Genomic DNA, 20,664 nt, shown 5'->3' on the forward strand with positions numbered 1-20,664 from the left:
TGGGTCCTGTCTGCAGAGTGAATTTCCTGTTCAAATGTCCTTAGGCAAGACCAGCTTTCATTTGTTTATAAATGTAAAAATACAACAAAAAATAAATCCAGTTAAAAATGCTGTAATAGTTTACCTAGAATATATTCCAGTTGCCTGCACAGACACAGCAACATAACTTAAGATGGATGACACTTGTAGAGTGGGATCTAAATGGGAGACAGGATACTGTATGCATGCCGGTAGGGGGTGAAAATGTATATTAATAATAATAATAATAATAATAATAATAATAATAATAATAATAATACTGCTAACTGCAGGGAAGTGAGTTTTTTTTAGCTTTTTGCTGTGTTTGATTTGAAACACCCATTTGATTTGTCCACACATTCTTTCATCCCTTTCCCAGTTAGCTCTGCACCTTGGGGGAAGCACTAGAATGCCTAGCATACATTTGTAGTATTAGAGATGCAAGTTGGTTATGATCTGTTCAGTTTTTCATCAACTCTTTCAGCTGGTTTTGAGCAAAATCAAAATGAATTTATTTATTTATTGTTTTTTTATAAATAATTGACAAACAAGCTCAAAACAATTTTACTGCATCAGTCATACCATACCAATGTGTTATACAGTTATCCAAACTTGGCTTGATAATGCCCGAGTGGCTATAGTTGTAATTAAACATTTAATTTATTAAATGAAAAATGTAAATAATAAAATATAATTAATTTCTACTGAGTTCAAACGTTTCCAATTCTTGCTGTAGTTCATCTCAATCTCCAAGTTTAATTTTGTTTTGTATTTGTGTGTGTTGCATATTTAGCAGGTCTAGATCTGTACCTGAAAGTAGAATGGCTTTCCAACAATCAGAATTGTTGTAGCAACACTTCCCATAAACTTCAGTCCTGCATAGTCACGGTAATTACTCCATTTTGTAGGTCTCATTTTTATATGGCTGATCTCTTTATTTTGACTTGGTAGGATTGACTCTGACTCTCAGTTTAGAGCATTTAAATGACAACTGTGCACATCAGTTCTGTAATATATCCTACTAACAAAAAAGTCACATTAGACTGTGTTTCAGTAGTGTAGTCTACAGATTACTGTGAGTTGCAGTTTCAGACATTTATGCTATGTGTCCCACAAATGCATTTAAATTAAATAAATGCAGTAAAATAAAATTCCTTGGTTTCTGTTTGCTGCATTCTTTCAGGATTTTTACATTTTGTTTACAAGACTGTTTGAGACCCCTCCCCCATCAACCTGTGAACCAAATAATGTCTACTTATAGATTAGAATTTGTAAAAAAACTAAGTTTGCAGGTAGCGTTTTGTAGGAAACACCTGTGTTGATAACATCTCGGTATTCGCAACTGCCTCAATGTCAGATATTTGGCATAGAATTCTTCTTAATGTCTCCAGTATTGAAATGAGTTTTAGTTCACATTCTTGTATCCCAGGGTTTTGTCGGATCTCTCCCAGCTGGTGGTAGAATGTGAAAATATCTTGATAATAGAGGTTATTGCACATATTACACCTTAACCTTGTACTGTATATATGTGAATTCATCACATAGGCAGGAGAGGAAAGTGCAAACTTAGCTAAAGAAAAAAAAAAGGTCAGGTAAGTATGTTGGTGAGTGAAATAAAGTCAAAGAAAAGTGATTCGGGAATGTATGAAGATAAAAAGGACCTGGAAAATGCAGTGCTATAGGCCTAATGGAGGGGACCATAAGTAGGGCCACGGAAAATTCACGATTTCACGAATTTCACGGAAATCGTGTATTTGATTGCCTACCGTGAAAAACTCAAACATGGCAAAAATTGCACGCTGTGGATGCAGAACGAGCAGTTTCTGCATATGGACAGGTTTTTACACCACAAAGACAAACCATGAGTGTTGAAACTGCAACAAGATGCACGATGCTGGCCTTCAACAAATAACTAGTTTTCTGCTCACGGGCCAGATAATTATTGTGTGTGTGCACAACATGCTAGATGAATAAAAAGTCGCATACGATTTATTCTTCTTGTTTTTCCTGTTCTTGTTCTTCAGATTATTTTGTATAGGTTGATTTGCTGAAGTAGCACAATGTTATGTGGTTTTAAAATGTCATATAATTTAGTGTGTGTAAAGAAAAACACAAAGTTTCGGTTTTGTCACTTGCACTTAGCCCTGTTTTTAACATTTAGTTTTTCAAAGTCAGCATAACGCTGTACAACACAGTCAGTTTAATTACTGTATTAAACGTTTACAAAACTCGACAATGTTGCCGAATTTGTCATTCAAACTTGTTTTTGTTTTAATCAGTTTTGTCTGCTTGTTACTTCTCAGCCAACACATTTAAATGACCCTTGTTTGTTACATTTTAAAAGATTGCTTTAAACATTTTTTTTTATTGTCATTCGTGAATTTCTTGAAAAAGTACTGTGAATTTTCCATGGCCCTACCCATAAGTGTCACACATGTTTTTTGCAGACATACTGTGATCTACTTTATTTTTTAAATTATGATGACGCAGATTTTTTGACAGTTATTTAGCTTTTTAGTTTATAATTTAAAAGTTATAATCTGCATGGGTTATTATGGACAGTTATAGTTTTCTTGGGTAAACTTTGGGTGGTGTTGATCCTGCTGTAAAGGTCCTAGGTTTGTGTGCTGCTCAGCATAGGCATGGTTGAATAAGAGTGCAGTAATAAGGCATATGGATGCCCGATGCTTCATTTAAGAAGTCCATCGATTCTGTGAGTGCATTTTAGTGAATTATGGTTCCAGGTACTGTAGGAGGAACCTGCAACAAAAGACATGCCCTCAACAGTGTGTTTTTTTTCAGGGAATCCAGCGCAGTATCATACTATGCGCAGAGAAGTACTTTCTTTAAAATGTCTCCCTAACTTCTTCTGTTGGTCATTCAGCAGCCTCTCTGGGGCTCCATTCACTCAGTATTGCATTGGGGTTGAGTTTTAAATACAATTGAAATCAAACAAACAAAAACAAAACCTACAGTGAGAGAGGGGTAGCGTTTCATAAATTCAGTTTAGCCACCATGCCTTCACCCATTATTTAAGAATGTGCTTGAATTTAGATGTGTCAAATTACAACAGACTCCTAAGATTGCTATATACTGTGTGTGTGCTGGTGTTATGTGGAGCATGTTTAACAAACTTTGGTGGAGATGCTGTAATCCTGCTTTGCAGCTACAATAAGTGTGTTTTCTGTATCTAGATACATATACAGTGGGCTGCAATATCATGTATTCACAAGGGATACTGTACGTACGTTGTTTTAACAGCCATGAACTGGCAGGTGGCTAGTTCTTGGATTAATGTGTTGGAAGAAAGCGTGTTGTTCATTCAGCCAACAACCACAAAGCTAAATTTGGACACAGGACTGGGAATTCCTGGCAGATTCTAAATCGGTCATTTTCCTCCTAAGAACCCTCATTATTTTGTCACTATTGATCTAACTTGGATCAGGTCTAGTCCCCCACCCCCCATATAGACTAAAGTTTAAAATAACTGTATGTTTATTGTGCATTAAGCAGTCCTTGCATTGCTGCTAAAACAGCTGATCCTTGGGCAATGTGAAATACAAAAGTTATCCAAGCGACAAGAAATGTAAAGTTAAATTGAGACTGGTATGTTTTAACATTGAATGACTATTTATCTTTAATTGTGTATCTTCATTTAATAATTGATTGCTAATTTGCTCGTTATGGAAATGAATACAAATTTGCCAGTCTTTTGTCTGCTTTATACCTTGATTGAAGGCAATGTTAAGCCAAAATGCGTAGTTTTTTTTTTTTGTATTTTTTGATATGCGAGTTGCGGGGTTTCCTCTCCTTTTTTACCATTCACCCAATCCTCAAAAATGGAGTGTAAGTGACCACAAAACGTTATCAGGTAACAAGATGAAAAACTAGGACATGTATCCAGGGACCTGATTTTATAGAATTGTTCTGCTTTAAAATGTAGGCTATTTTCCTGTGCCATTGCAGTCCTTTCTTCTTCACACAGACTGTCAGGTGTGTTTTTTAGGCTTTGTTACAATGGTTTTGTTAATGTTTAACACAGCCCAGTGAAAGCAGAGCTTTTTTATGCTTTTTGTTAATATCCAAATAAGGAAACTGTTTATGGGAAAATGCCTCTAAGTAACTATCCTTGTTTTTTCCTAAATGTTGTACATTCATTTTCATTGTAACAAGAACAACGATATAGGCAAATTAATTTTGCTCTCTGCAAGCATAATCGCTTAATGAAAATTTTTACAATTTTAACATTTGCATTGAGTACTCTGCATTAAGGCAAACCTGTGTACAGAAAAACCCATGAATACAATGAGTTTTAAATGATTTACTTTGTTCCAGCCCAAACCAGCAAGCAGGTAGCACTTTACATCATAGTGAAGTACTAAATAGACATGCCAGATTAAAGAAAAGAAGTCTGCGTAAACACAAATCAATTTTGTTTAGTGCCATTCTGAAGCTACGCAGGGTGGCAACCGAGAACATTGTAAGGTTGCACAAAAAATGTGACTGTACTGGATTTCAACAATACATACGGTTTGCCTTTTCACTCTGTACTATATTTATTCAGTGTGTGTGTGTGTGTTTTTTTTTTTTTGGATAGCTTCTAAGGTATTGAATTCCATTGACAATCTAAGCCTTAGCCAGCTTCCCTGACTCTTGTTTGTAAAATGGCTGCTGATTCCCCAGATCTGCTTCTCATTATTGAACGTTTCTTTACAAACACAGCTAGCTTGTGTTTACCCTATAAAACCTGGCACTACTCCATTGGAAGGATGCAGACTTCTGACTTTATAATGAGGCTTCATTGTAGTATTCATGTTCCATGTGCCTTACCTTAAACAAACCTGATTTGCTTAACAACGATGGTCTGAATTTACTGTCAAATTACTCTGAAAATTTGGTAGGTTAATGTGCAGGTAAATATAATAATATTAATAATAGGTAGCCCAGTTGAGGCAGGTGCTGTAGAATTTTAGGGGACCAGATGAGGCACAAATGTGCAGCAGAGGACAAAGATAGTTTCTCAAACTGGCTGAATGAATTTGCTTATTGGGTGGCTAGTTAATCATTGGATGTTTCTGGTTGCTTTGTATTCAGTCAGAAGAAGCCGCTTAAATGTTATTTCTTTATTTCTGGTATTTCTTTTGTTGTTGAAGCCAAACACTGATATTAATCAGAACTGCTGGTATGGATTGATAGACTGAAGATATCTGACTGGAGCAGAAAGGCTTTTTGAGATTGCATGCCCATTTACTGAGTGCAAGGTATTCAGAGATCCTGGATTTGCCTTGTACTTGCTGGCACATTTTCAGCTACTGCATACTTTCCTGTCTTTGTGTTCAGTGTCTTGTGATTTCAGGAGGTGTGGTTAATCATTGCTGTAGTCAGAACAAATAACAAATGAGGGAATATGTCATTTTTGCCCAGCCTTCCTTTTACGTGTCCTTTGTTTTTCCACTAGTTAAAGGACCCGGAACAAATACTAGGAGAGGGTTTATATTGACATTGTAAATAGCAGCTGTGATCTGGGACACCAAGTTAACAGATCATTTCTTTACAACGGGGCCACTTCGAGTTCTGGCAGTGTCTGACAGTCATTCAGTGGCCTTCAGCCATTGTAAATGAAATTGTAAGTGATATCAGCCTAGCTTTGTCATCCTGCCTTCTAGGGTGTTTATACTCTGGGGCCTGACATGGCTCAATTCAGCACTATTGAGTTTTTCTTTAAATGACACCTAGGCACTGTATACAGCTCCATGGATTACTTTCTGCTTGGATATTCCCTTGGTTATTTTTTTGGTGTGTGGGTGGGAGTATGGGATTTTATCCTTTGCAAACAGACAAAAAGCAGTGTGCGTTGGGATTTAAATTAGCTAAGAAATTCAACTGGCTCAGGAAGAGAAATGATTTCTGTATACTCTCTTCATGGTACAGATTTGTATGTACACAGTATTTCCTGAATTAAATTAGTCTGTGTGCACTTGACTGGTATCTACTGAGTTGTTTTTAGAAAAGCAATTTGATCCTTTTATAAGTTACTCTATTTCAATGGGGAGAGGTGGAGTTATTGTTTCAGTTCAGCATGCTGTCTCCTGGGAATGTGCCGTGGGTAGGTCAGTGATAGTGTTAACTGTTTTGGTTTCCGGGATGACATCATTCATGTATTGCATTCACAGAAAACTTGAATGAGGGGGAGGGGTTTGCTCTCATTATGCCCTGTTGAGTCTTTGGTTTTGCACACTGCCTATATTATATAGAGACTACTGTACGGTATGCTTGCATAGCTTTAATGCTATTTTGTAAACAATGATTTGTATCCAGTGCATTTGTTCTAAATTATCCTGAAAGAATCCAGTCAATATACACTAGTACTGTAGCTTCTTAAAATAATTCAGCAGGAGTCCATTGGATTTAACCATACGTTTGGTTAGTGATAACCACACTGTACACGTGACACACAGATTGGGTGCACCATATCTATAACAATGAACAATTGATGTAACCCAAAATACTTGCTTTTGTCTAATCTCTTTAATGTCCCAGAAGAGTAGCGCTATTTCACTACTATGTTGATTCCCTTTCGTCTGGTGTCCTTTTATATTCCTCTGTTCTCATTAATTTTTACTGTGTAGACCACATTTTAATGTCGGTGGCTTTGGCAAGTTGTTTACAGTTAGTAAAATAATAAGGCAATTTTGGAAAAGGTAGACGTACTCTAGCATTGTAGGGGTTGTTCATCATAATAAGGATGATGTGTGAAACAATGTGTGCGTGTATTTGTGTCCTTTTTTAAAAATTATATTTTTAAAGCTGATTTTACAGAACTTTTAACAAGCCATATACAGTACTGTAGTTGTAGCGGGGGGTGATTTTTGTATCTAATGCTGCAATGCTTTTTTTCTCAAGAGTTTTAAAATACATTTATTTTTGGGAATTCATTATGGTTGTGAAATTGCTGTTTGGACAAACAGAAGTGTTTACAAAACACTTTGCACTAGCGTTTGACAGATCTTCCAACATTTCATCTGTGCTTGTCGTCTCATGCAGTTATATGGCTGACTGAAGCTCGAGCACAATATCTTTTCAGGTAGAATCCTCATATGTGCTCTGAAAAGGTCATATCGATTTGTTGCTGTGTTTCTCCTGTGGATTTATTGAGTTAATGGCAAAATTATATTAGTACAGTAGCTCCTGTGAAATTAGCCATTCGCTGCCCTCCCTTATGCAAAGGATCTCCTTCATAAATATTGATCATCCAGGAGCTGCAGAAGAGCCTGCAGTTTCCCGCAGTACAGCTCTACAGCACACACTCCAGGGATTCACAGGCATTGCACATCCACCCACATTAGCAGGCTTTTTCTTTTCTTGCTTAGTAATAGCACCTCCTGTCCCTGTCTGCATTTACTAGAAATGAACGCTCTTGTGTAACATTTTCATGGTAAAACATTGTCCAAGTTCTACCCCTTGTTTGAGAGAGGCGTAAACAGATCACAGGTCTATTTTTGATGGCTGTTTTGACCTATTTCCAAGCAATGGGAACCAAGACACTATCAAACAGCACTGACCTGGTATTCCATGACCTTGAGGTCAAAAGTCAGAGGTTTCCCAAAATCCTTGTCTCACTTACATTGGAACCATTGGTTCTCCCCAGGAAATCTGTAGAGCTGGTTGACAAAGCATTATAGCCAGGAGACCTCATACCCACTACGATTCTTTTTTTACGCAGTGGCCCTTCTTGTGGTTGTTCTAATTCGCTTTCTACAAGTTGCTCTTCTTTGACTATATCGGGTTGCCCCTTTTCATTTTCTACATTTCTTTTTCTTTATCATCCATTTTGGTTTGGTAATTTCCTCATTTATTATTACTTTTTAAATATATATATATATATATATATATATATATATATATATATATATATATATATATATATACACACAGTATATATATATAATTTTTTTTAGCAGTCATTAATATTTCAGCCTCTCCCACCCTTCAACTCTCTGATTGGTTAAATGTAGTGACAAGACGTAACACAGTAACACAGCTGTCATGTGGTTCCAAGATTTTTTCACCCACCATGCGCGAGTGATCTTGTCTGCTAGCAGCACAACCAATCCTTATCGTTAAAGGCACAGTAATATCTGCAAGACGGCCGGCTCGGGGTTCTTCAGCTGGGTGGCCCGTCCGGCTGGAAAGGCCTGGCAAGAACCCTGCTATAATTTGCTTTAGATTTCAGCTTGACATTTAATACAAATCTCATAAACCAGTTTTTATATATTTCAGAGACCTGCTAAGAGTAGATCGGTTTTAAAATTGATCAATATTTTGGCACTGGTGTAATGTTTGCATTTTGTAATTTCTTCATTGGAGTGCCACAATGGATGCTACTTTCCGGCACACACATATATAGAGTTGATTTTATGGGTGATTTAACTTGGTGACTAAATACAAGCATCATTGGAGATTTTTCCCCACCCCTGCCTCACCATGCAGTTTTATCAGTCAAGAGACTGCTAAAAAGTGCATGTCTCAAACACGACTGATTTCTTAAAGATTTTAAAGCATTTTTTCCTTCGAGTTGGAGGAGTACTTTGTTTACTTTGAACACATGCTAATGGAACTTTATAATCAATTTTACATTCTGAGATAGACCAATCTTTCAGGTAATGCCTTCATCTGAGTTGCCATGATTTCCATTACACGAGAGTAGATGTTAAAACTTCATGCTGATTTGAACTCGGCTCTCGCCAAGATAAGCACCAACTAAGACGTAGCTTTACAGTAAACTAATGTGATCCATATGCGTCTCCATCCATTTACGTTTCCTTCCATATGATGATGTAGATATCCTTCTGTCTGGTGTTAATGGCTGAAGTGTAATGCTGGCTCCAGGGATCAGCTTATTTTGCCTCCCTGGCGCATCAGCACACACAACGGCTGCGATGCTGGCTCCGGGGATCAACCAAAGTGCGGCCTCCCCAGCGCATCAGCATGACAACCGTCTGGATTGAGCTAAGTAGGGTACATCTCTGGGGTTTTCAAGTGGGCACCTTCCATCCTCAGTGTTTCATCGACTAGCCCACGACACCTCAAGAGGGCTCGACGGTGATTCTGGCGTCCCAGCATCACCCCCCTCCGTCCCCCACTCAACTCAGCCCAGCTTACTTACCTGTCCCCAGCCAGAATCGTAATATAATGTAGGTGTGTGTTTCTTATAGTTTCTCTTAAAATAAACTTTGACAAGAAAAGGAATAAGGGCTAGTTATTGTCAATCAGGTATGTGTGGTCAACACACATAATTAGGCTATACAAGTTCAGATAGCAAACTCTCTCAACTTGTGTAGCCTATTTGTCAGCGTGTTGCATTAAACCTTGCCAGCACAGGACCCTCTCATGGTCCAAGTTCAAAGAGCTTTCTCTCAGTATTTTGGGAACAGAATCTGCTTCTTTGTCCCTTTGCTGTATTCTGTAAGATTAAGACTTTTAGACCCCTTAACTTGCATTGTTGGCTATTGGGATTCGGGATGTCTTGGCTTCAGTGCATTGGTTAATCCACCTTTTGAAGAATCCTCTTTTCTGGAATGGTTTTGAATTCTTTAAATCTCTAGCCATTGGGTAATCTATTTATTTGAGGACCTGTTTTTTGGGATGTTAATTTTTCATTATAAAGTGAATCTTCATGCAACAACATTGCAGCCAGTAACATAGTGTGTATCAGCACCATCTGTCCCCTATTTTGTCTGGAGACTGTTTTGATTAAATGCAGCACATCATCCCTAAAAGCTCTAAACAGCAAGTCAATCTGTTGTGAAAAGATTGCTAATTCATAAAGGAAGGCCTAATATATTTAGGCCATCACACACATTTCTTGTTTTGAAGTTCTTACATTTAGGTGTTCATACAGTTGTCCTCACCTTCTTCACATCCCTGCAATGCAGAGACTCTTGGTTACAGGTAGACAGTAGGCACATAGTGTTAAATTACTTCTAAAAACCTGCACTGTAACTTGATGGCGACATTTTCTTCAGCCATTAACTCGTTTAGCTTTCAAACCTAGTCTGTGGTTGATTTCCTGGTGTGTTTACAAAGTGATGATTCATTAGCCACATTAACACATAGTTGCGGCAAGTTTAACACATTTATGATTAAAACAATGCCTATGTTCTTTTGTCATTAACTAAATTAAAGTTGTGCCAGTATTTAAAGGAACAAGCCCATTTTGAAAGTAACAGCTGTTGGTGTTACCTGTACCATGTAGAACCAGTGCACACACATACAGGGGGTAAAACATGTATAAAATCAACAGTATTGGATAAGCCCAAATGCAATCCAGCATTGCTCCTGGTTTGTGCTACTGGCCTTTTGAATGGGGTGTAGATGCCACATGTGGTGGGATGTAGTACTGCGGTTTCTTGCCCAGCTGGCTTAAAAACAGGGTTTTCTTTTCATGATCATTAAGGATTGGGGAATATTTTTATACCTTCAGGCTACAAAAAAATCTTGATGCTTTTATAGTCTTTCTATATTGCGAAGACACTAAGCAGTGTTGTAGTTTTTGTTTTAATCACGAAAAAGGACTTTCCTGGTCAATCATTTGTGTTTCTATTGTCAAAGGTATTTGGTCTTTTTTTAAAACTGTCTCAGCTGCTCTTTGGTTTCCTCTTCCTGAGCTAACCAGTAATTTGAACCTATGACTCATTCTGTTTTGTGCATTTTACAGAAAGCTAGCACCGTCAGTCAATACCAACTGTAGTTGATGACAATACTCTCTCTCTCTGTGTGCAAGTGCATCTTACCCTGGTCACAGGCAAGTCTTGTGTATGCATTTTATTTTTTTGGAGGTTCCTTGAATCAGAATGGAAGGGGGATGGATATCTTTGGCTCAAGGAGACAGCTGGTCTAATACAAGGTGCCCTTTGTGCAGGGAAATTTTCTTCTGAGAGCAGGAAACAAGTACATTTAAAGATGAAAAGGAATAATTTGTTTATTGAATGTTAATACTGCAGAATAAAGCCCATCTCTCTAGATTGTGCCTAGTTGTCCTCACACACCCACAAGATGGCCTCTTGTACCTGCACTGCAGAGACTGTAAGGGAATGTTGTAATACTCTTCAGTCCTCATTTCTGTTTTTCTCTGCTGTGTGATCTTGGAGAAATCAGATCTGCACATTTAAACAAGAACAGGGTATCTTACTGGTGTCTGTTAAACCAGTAAATAATACTGTAGTGCAGGTTTGTTGAAGAAAAAAACAGTTAGTGCTATGTCTTGTCTAGATGATGCACCAGATAACTATACCAGGAATTATTTTTTAGTATTAAGCATTGTCAAATTGGCACCCAAATCTATTTTTTAGGAATATCACAATTTCAGAATGGAAAAGTCAAGATCAGCGATATTTTTCTTGATACCGTATTGAAAAAACTTTTGTTCCACAATAAGCTGCAGTGATGCTGACTAAACGGATACTGTATGTTCAGAAACAAGCAGACAAGTATGTTTGCCAAATAGAGGTTAATAAAAGGCAAAATCAATTCAGAGGTTCAAATAAAATGAGTAGTTCCCCTTTTCATTTAACAAGTTAAAGTGTTTCAATTAACAGTAAAAACATACAGGAAATGTAATGATTTGAATGCAACTTTGCCAGTGAGTATGATGCATTTAAAATCTTATTTAAAAACCTACTGTCAAATGTATGGCTAGTTTGTATGGTGCTTTCATGCTTTCAGCAATTCCTATATTCGCCGATGCAATGTAGGTGAGAACTGTGAGGGGGGAAAGGTGTTTTAATTTGTGCTACCCCTGACACAGGAGCTCATTTTTACTGCAGCTTCTGCTTCTCAGCCGATTTACAGGACTGCAGGTTGGGAGCCCGGCACAAGCTGCAGTATTTATATATTTCTGATGTTTACAGAAGCCAGGGGCTGGTGTAATTACATTTACTGGATAATTGAGCAGAGCCGTGGTAATAAAAGCCAGCCTGCTTTTGCTCGTGGGCGAGGAAGATTCGATCAGTCTGCTTTGCAGACTCTTTCCCCTGCAAGTGATGGACGAGGTATGAGGACTGTGTGATGAATCTCACCGGCCACTGGAATAGATGAGGCGAAAGGGCAGCTGGGCTGTTATTGGCATTGTCTGACAGCAGGGCTGCTAATCTAGTTGGGTATTGATTTAGGAGCAAGCGAGAGATTTGAGCATGCTTGTTGGCATCTGGGGAGGGCTCGGACTGCAGAAACCCCAGACGTGGCTACAGTCTGGGATGAGTAATCCATATTTTATCTCCTCCTTTTTTATTTATGAATTCTTTCAATTTTTAATTATTTACAGAGTACTACAAGACAAGTGGAATCAGAAAAGATCCTTTTGCAAATTAATTTCCAGCAAATTAATCTTTTGCTGTCGTCCCAAAAAATGCAGGAAAGATTGGTTCTTCAGTTTCGATGCACTGAATTGCACTTTCCATGTTCTCCTAAATGTAATTCACAATTTTTTAGGTTCTATGTCATGGTTTTGAAGCAAGGTTGTGGTCCCAGTTAATGGCATACTATACACGCATGCCACCTCTCACTGTTGGTCACCCCTGATTTTCTTGTATTTGCATTGGATTTGCAACCCATTTATTATGAAAAAAGTCCAAATTCTCATGATGGTTTTATACAGTTTTTTGCAATTTTTGAAAAAAAAATCTTGTACAATGGACAAAATGCTAGAAAAATCTACTCGTCCCCTCCCGACCGCACTAAACACACACAAAAAAGTAGAATATAACTTGTAGGATTTTGGTTTTATTTAATAGGGGACACAATCAATCAATTCGTGATTAACAGGGGTGGATCTAGCCTTGTAGCTTGACTGGTTCACTAAATTCTTCAAGATACACAATTCCCTGTGACCTTACCTGAAATGTATACCATACTTTAACCACCCAGCTGCTTGTTTATTTTGGCAATTTCCATGTTGTAAATGCTTCCTTTTTTTTTTTTGCAGATTTCATTCTTTGCCCTCATATAAGCAATTTGGACAGTTTTCAAAAGAATTTGCTATATTTATTTTTTGTGTGATAGATTTCAAAGCAGACGCACTCCAAACCCTCATCAATGCTAACGTCTTTATCTAGCACATACACATCAGAAAACTTGCATCGTAAATTTTCAATCACACGATATACAGTATCGTCCCCAGTTTCAGGCACAGATGTATAGCGCTGTTATATTAATTATCTGTGAAGTGTAGCTACAATAAATAAATAGGTTGTTTTGACCAGTACCAAACCTGACAAGGCTTCCTTACAACCTGTGACACCAACAAATAAAGAAATCTTGTTTTATTCTCTGTAGATACACAGGCATCCATTTTTCACTCTCAGCTGTGTATATACTGATGACCCAGTCTGTCAAGCACATTTCTTAGGGACTGCTGCCATCTGCCAGTAAAAAACAAAACTGCATACACTTTTACAATACAGGTTTCTTATTCTTTCATTGAAGCACGTTAAAAAGACGTGTTAAACTTTGCAGATGCACATATAACGTCCGGCATGCTGTTCTCAAGGGAGTGACACAAGTGCAGTTTGGAACACATTTGCTAGTAAATTTAAGTAACATTCTAAGAGTACAACTGTAATACTTAGGAGTTATTCAAATATAAAAATAACTTCTGCCTGTTTTTTTCCCACTCTTTTTCTCTATAAGTGGAATTCAACTCCTGATGTACAGGTGTTTTAAGCCCCTTTCAGAATGCCACAATCCCACGTAGTGTGAAACCATTTACCTTGGTTGTACCCGGGTTGAGCCGGGTCCCAGCTCAGCATGTGGGTCATCACGCTTTGACCCGGGTTGAAGGTTTCTCTTCCGCAAGGAACATTTCTGTTTATTCTGTTCAGCCATATTTTTGTTGATTTTTGAGACTCACCATGAGCCAGATTGCAGCAGGGATGTAGATACGTTTTGCTCTAATCAAGATTCAATCCAGAGAAGCTTGGATGGAAGTGTCCGTAACAAGCTGCTTCCGGGGCATTGATACGCACATTGTGCACTTTTGTCTGTTAACCTGGTCAACCCTGCTTTATCAAAAGCAGTGTGCAATTGCGTACCCGAACCGCATGACACTGGGTCCTGACCCGGGCAGAGCATGCCAGTGTGAAAGGGGCTTTAGTTTGTTGCATCGCAGATACAAAATCATTGCCACCTATTACTGCTGCTTTGTGGAATTCTGATTTTTCTTGACATTCTTTCAGTTTTGTAACTGCTGAACCCCAGACTTTTAAAGGACTTGTGGATAACCTGTCAGGTTTCTCTGCATTTTTTTACTGTTTTTGTACCAAAATGCATGCAATATTTACAGTAGGCTTCATCAAATTCTGCAAAGACAAAATATTTTCTTTCGTTTATTTCCATTATATACAATGGTACAGTGTACAATGTTTTACAGCTATTTTTCCTCATCTAACATCTTCTCCCATGATGGCTAACTGTAACACTGCTGTAGCAGGGTGATCCTGTTTTCATACCCTGATGGCTTATTTTTTTGGGAGGGCAACATTCTTTCCCTGCACTACTGTCACTGAAAATGATACATAAATGAATAGATACATAAACACATGAGATTTACAGTCTATTTTATTAAATATTAGAAATGTCAGGTTCATGTATTAAAGCAGTATCACTTATATGCTAATTTACAAAAACCATAAATAATACCTTAAGTTTCAAAGATTAGTCTCTGCTTTGCCAGAGGCTCTCAGGCAGCCATTTCTGGGTTTCTTTGTGACCAATGGAAGATCAGTTGGCCAATCAGAAGTGATAGGGGTGAGACGTAAACTTTCTAAAATGTTTGTGCTTAGGTGCTGTTCTTCCGCAATTCAGTTTTTAGAAACTTGCGTGGCTATCTACAAATAGAGCATCTTTCTAGCAACAGAACAAACATAGGACAAATAAATGAATAAAAACTACTTGTCCGACGGGCAAAGTATAACGGCAAAACTTGTTGTCCCGGGCGTCGGGTGATACAAATTGCACACCCCTGCTACGTTGAACTGGTTTTACTGTGAGTTTAATAAGACCCACCTGAGCTTGTTACCTGTACGCTGTGGCTAGTCAAGCTTGTAGTAAAACCTGGAAAGGATGAAACTGCTATTCAGTAGGAGTCCATCCGTATTTCCATCCCTAAATAACATACTAATTTGAATTTAGCGACTTACAGCTCTTTGACAGTCTAAACGTTTTGTAATAGTAAACTAAACTGAAGTGTGTACATGTTTAAACTTTGCATCCTAGTACATGCATAACCTGTACTGTTTTACCATTTCAAGGTACAGTAAAACCTCAGATTTACGAACACCAAACTTATGAGCTGACCGGTCAACCGAACACCCCACTTTGAGCCGGAAGTACACAATCACTCAACCATGCGGCAATCCAACCAGAATCTAGTTTAAAAAAGTGTAAGGTTATCCTACTGAAATGGTAAGAACTGGGAAATGCAAACATGTTGCACTTTCAATTGAAAGAAAACTCTGATGGCTATATCGTCATCAGCAATGGGAATATGGCATCGGGAAATTGTCAGCAATATTAAAAAAGAACATTTTTACAGTGGAGACGAAAGGCAGCAGAGCAGTAAAAACAGATGTATCGTACGCAAAGCTGCTGCTGCTGCTGATATTGGTCATGGAGAAGGCAAAATTACTTTACCAAGAAATGTATCCAGGCCGAGGCAAGGCAGATTTCAAAGCAAGTACAGGCAGTTTTACTAAGAACATTTCAGTTTTAAACAAAGCAATGTTTTTTTTTTTTCCTCCCTTAAGCCAAAGGACTCTGAAACACCGAGCAAGCTGCACAAATGCATTTTGTTTAAAATAAAATAAAAACAAGCTCTGCATTTCACCCAGGTTTTCCAGGACATTTAAATCTGTGTTTTTGCTACAGTTATAATCTTAATAGTAAGTTTAAATGTATCCTTTTTCCATTTTATAGTTTTTAAAGACTTTATAACAAAAGACCATAACAAATGAGTATTGCATTACTGTGCTGTATCCTTGTATTCTCCAGATTAAGGCTGTAGCTAGCAGGTGTACACGTTTATTAAAACCATTGAAAACTCATTGAATTACAGACATTTCACACTTAAACAACCTTCATTCTCAAGGTGTTTTGTAACTTGGAGGTTCTACTGTAATTGATAGTCCTTTTCATGTGTGTTTTTGCAGGTTTCCTCATGTCCGTGAAGTGCTGGTCGCAGCACTGCGGCTCCCCACCCCAGGAGTGGTCAGTTGCTGTGATTTGGACCCCTTGATCCCTCTCCCCTCCCCCCCCCCCCTTCCCCCCCCTCCCCTCCCCTACCCCCCCCCCCCCCCCCCTCTTCCCCTTCCCTCCCTCTCACCACGGTGCTGGACGTCATGAGCATAGTAATCCCTTTGGGAGTCACCACACCAGATACATCATACTCAGACATGGCTGCTGGATCAGAGTGAGTATTGTGCATTGAAAGAGTAATTATTTTCATTTCCCTTTTTTGTGATGTTTGCCATCATCTAACATGGCGACCCTCACATTGTTACACTTTTGAAGTTAGAAATATTTTGCAACAGTCTACTGGACTGGAGTTTAAGATTATTATATGTGGCGACCATCCCTTGTTCCTACATGTGCATCTCTTTGTAGCACTGTAGCAGTTGCCCTGAAATTACCTTTTAATACAATAAAGGTAGAATTTATGGTAGATTTGCAACAGGCAAACATCTGAAGGCATGATACCAAGAAAAATACAAGCAAGTCCTGGTGTAATTAGTAGTTTAACTGAATAACAAGTTCTGTTAGTTCCTTGTGCCCAGAATCATACTGGTTTTAACCCAACTTCTGTTTCATGCGTGACAATATTGCACAACATTGTTAAATGAGGTGGATGTTGGTCTTTTAGAATGACCTATCCTGTATCTTTAAGTGATACATATTCTATATAACTTATTTGACAATAGTAAGAGTGGTTTATCCGTAGTTTAAGAAGGTGTTTGAGTAAACATTTGGGAACTACTGTTCAAGTAATAAGGGCTCTTCAAAACTTTCCCATTGAGGGTCCAGGACTCTCAACTATAATAGGAAATGTTGGGTGTCCTAATAAAGTACAGTCTTAATGTTATGGTTCACAAATGTGTTTTTTTTTTTTGTTGTTTTTTTTTTTCTGTCTAAAAGACCAAAACGTCAAATAGAATCCACAAAAGCAAAATTGCATAAAGATCAAAGGACAACCAACCATTCTACTCAACCAAGCATCCCCCACTGCTCTCACTATTAAAGGAGACCAAATGCTCCAGAACCTTAAAGCATTTCAATATTTAGGAACGTTTGTTGTAAAATAACTTGAATTCTGATTTTTGAATATGACCGCTATTTTTTCTGCTTTAATCGTGAAATATCCAAAATGCCAGTGTCAGACGGAGAGATGCGGGTCCCGGGGACGCAGACGATCGCAAACCTGAGAGTCCCGACAAACCATGCGTACTTAAAGAACGGGGGTACCCGTGTCCCTGAGAGCCTTGAGCCTTAAAGTGGAGTTCTTGGATTAGCATGAACCCTAATGTGTTTTTTCTGTCTGTTTTCAGTTTGTAAATATTCAGTAATCACTGCACTATAGTGTACAGTAAAACACCTTGAAGCTAAGAACCATTAAACCAAGTTGTATAAATAGATCTTGTCACCTTGCAGTATGAAATTGTTGATTCCAAAGATTCTACCTGCAGGCTGCAATTAAGAGTGTTAACAATCATCTGTATAGATATAAAGAGGGTGATTCTCAAATTCACATTTCTGATCTATAAACACTTGCTTGAGCTTTCAAAATCTGGCTTTGTTTTCTACAGTTTGACACACATCTAGTAACCCTTGCTTATGGACATTCGTTTTGGTCATTTCCTGCATCGGATTATAAAACCCATTTCCTGCTGACCCTCAGTCCCAACTTGGGTTTTCTAAATCGGTTTTGAAATAACTTGCAAGTGCTCTGTGTTGGGCTTCTACAGTATCTACAACAAACGGCTTTAGCAACCGACCGAACTTCAAGAGTATAAAAGAAAAATATCCATTTCCTGCATTTTTTCAATGTTCAATATTGTGTCAATATTGACTGATAGGTCAATTTTATTACTTTTGGTTCATTTGCCTTACTGTTTCTGAAGCAGTTTCGTTTTGTTGTTTTCAGTTGTAAAACTGATTTGGTTTAAAAATTGTCTGCCACTGCCATCTTGTGGAATGTTTTAGTACTTAAAGAATTATATGAACTAAATAGACCTGTTGAGGGTATTATATTTATTTATTTTTACCCTAAAGACTAGGTACATTCTTAATACACCACATTGTATTTTCTATTTAAGGATTTTAAATTGATATCATACTGTTACGGAAAAGGGATGTAGCAAAATGTATCTGGTTTGTTTCGCAGCCCCGAGTCGGTGGAAGCAAGCCCCGCCGTCAATGAGAAGAATAACTATTCCAATCCCAGCTGTGGGACCGCTCAGAATCATGGGTACCGAGGATTACCCTACGCAGTGAGTAAAACCCTTCATCCTTATGAGATTACAAACCAAAGCTTAGGCAAGGATACAATTAATTCCTCTTCGTTATCAACCCTCGGCCAGAGGAGCTAGTAATTTGGAATGACATAAAGAATTATTCGCCGACTTCCCTTTCTGCTTTGTATTTGAGGCTCTGTGAGTATTGCAGGCTTAATAGTCATGAGTTTTTGCTTCTGTAAAGCACCTGCCCCCTCTCCGTGGCAATCTGTTGAAGTTAATAAGGTGTATCTCAAGTGTACTCATGCATTATTCTGTGTCTCCAGGATCACAACTATGGCGCCCCCCCTCCCCCCACTCCGCCAGCGTCCCCATCCACACAGACCATCATCCCGCGTATGGAGCTTAACGGGGTGCGCTCGCAGTACGTGGACAATTCGGCTGACAGTGACAGCTCCTCTGACGAGAACGGTTGCAGGTGGTGTCACTGCAGCCTGACACAGGACGGCTTTGTCATTAAATGTGAAAACTGCAGGTAGGTGCCGCTGTCTCTCTCTCAGCTAGACTGCCACCGCTGGCCATATCAATGCTAAAGATCTTTTTCACATATCCAGATTACTTCATGTTTACAAACAGTTTAATCGGAGATACAATTCGCTTTACGTTATGCGCCCACAAAAAAAAAAATGCAACCATGCTCAGCCCTTTCTTTTGCTCATTTTAGGGGTTTAGACAGACGGAAAGGGATCGGAGTCCAGCGAAGAAAACAAGAAAATGTGTCTGGTAAGATAAAGCTCTGGGGATTTACAGCTTGTTACCATCACCCTTGAATTCAAAGGGAATGTGCAAACAATAGTATTTTTAAAGGTCTGTCTGGAATTGTGATAATTCTATGATGTATTATGCTTGTTATACAATTCAAAGCACTAAATAAAATGTTATGCTTGCATTGATTGACTGGACCCCTATCAAAGCTCCAAGTTTTATTACTGTTGTATCCCATTCTTAAACTCTGTTAACTGTTTAATAAAAAGAATGGTGGCAGTTACTTGCTGGAGGCAAGTCTAACCGGTACTGTTAGAAAATCACAAGATTTGGGGCAGTTGGGGACTTAACTACCAATAAATGACCTCAAAAAATAACCATGAAGTTACACCAGAGTTTGGTCTGAAGGTTGAAGTCTGAGTGCCATTTGTTTTGCCAGGCGGTGAGAGTAGCGCCACAGAGAGTGGGGATGAGGAGGTGACCCCGCCAGCGGTGTCCTACACTGCCACGCAGCACACTCCTACCAGCATCACTCTCACCGTCAACCGCGTCAAGAGATCCAAAACCAAAAAGAGGAAGAAAAGCACGGAGAAAACCCGCAGCGCCCCAAAAGCAAAGAAAATCAAGGTATCGGCACCTCCGGTCAGTCAATTCATCATTTTCATTATACAGGATTATATGAGCCAGTGGATAACACCAAAGCACAGTATGGGAAATATGTCCATCAGTTCTCTGTCAGTTTTAGTTCATGATTGTATGTATTTTAGAATGATCCAATAACATGGTTTCTTCTGTTAACTTTTCTCAAATATCCTATTTGCATTTTATAAACATGGAAAAACACACATGTATGGAGGGTGTGGTTTGTAAAAAGGATTGTCAGTCATGGAAAGAAAAAAATGAAAATGTATGAATCTGCTTACAAGACAATGTATTTTTGTACTATCATAACTTAGTGTTGTGGTATACTAATGGAAATTTATAAATGTACAGTCGCAGGCAAAAGTATTGGCACCCTGCGCTGCTTATATCATAATTCAAGGTAACAGGTTAAGGACAAGCATTTAGTAAGCTTTGGCCACTTTTTAGTAAAATAAAAAGCAAAATACACTTTCTTGTAATTAACAAAATCTTGTATCAAGAAATGTAATGTAATAATCAAATGTATAAATAGTTTTGATTTGTATTCCTTTATGCATCTAGATCTGTATTATAACTATAATGTGTTTGCTGAATGATTAAGAAGTTGGGGAATGACACTATTTTTTACATTTTAGACAAAAGCCCTTCAGCTGTGTAGAAAGAAAAGTAAACACAGTGCAGTCAACTTGTTATTTTTCAAGCATTCCTGAAATGTCTTGTATTTGCACACATCTTCAGC

The 20,664-nt window shown here is 38.3% G+C and overlaps 1 protein-coding gene across 4 annotated transcripts in view; it reads left to right on the plus strand.

The window, feature by feature from the left end:
- Positions 1-20,664, plus strand: part of LOC117414030 (histone-lysine N-methyltransferase SETD5-like) — a 50,559-nt gene that overhangs the window by 8,410 nt on the left and 21,485 nt on the right. For 3 of the 4 annotated variants that reach the window (XM_058999449.1, XM_034023635.3, XM_058999446.1), the window contains 5 exons: positions 16,221-16,480; positions 18,449-18,554; positions 18,845-19,053; positions 19,243-19,301; positions 19,723-19,925. In XM_058999449.1, the coding sequence (XP_058855432.1) occupies positions 16,410-16,480; positions 18,449-18,554; positions 18,845-19,053; positions 19,243-19,301; positions 19,723-19,925 (648 nt within the window). In that variant the 5' untranslated portion in view covers positions 16,221-16,409. The remainder of the gene's footprint in view (positions 1-16,220; positions 16,481-18,448; positions 18,555-18,844; positions 19,054-19,242; positions 19,302-19,722; positions 19,926-20,664) is intronic. The other variant, XM_058999448.1, reaches the window with a different exon arrangement.

The sequence above is a fragment of the Acipenser ruthenus genome, chromosome 25 (assembly GCF_902713425.1).
Source record: "Acipenser ruthenus chromosome 25, fAciRut3.2 maternal haplotype, whole genome shotgun sequence".
Taxonomy (NCBI): domain Eukaryota; kingdom Metazoa; phylum Chordata; class Actinopteri; order Acipenseriformes; family Acipenseridae; genus Acipenser; species Acipenser ruthenus.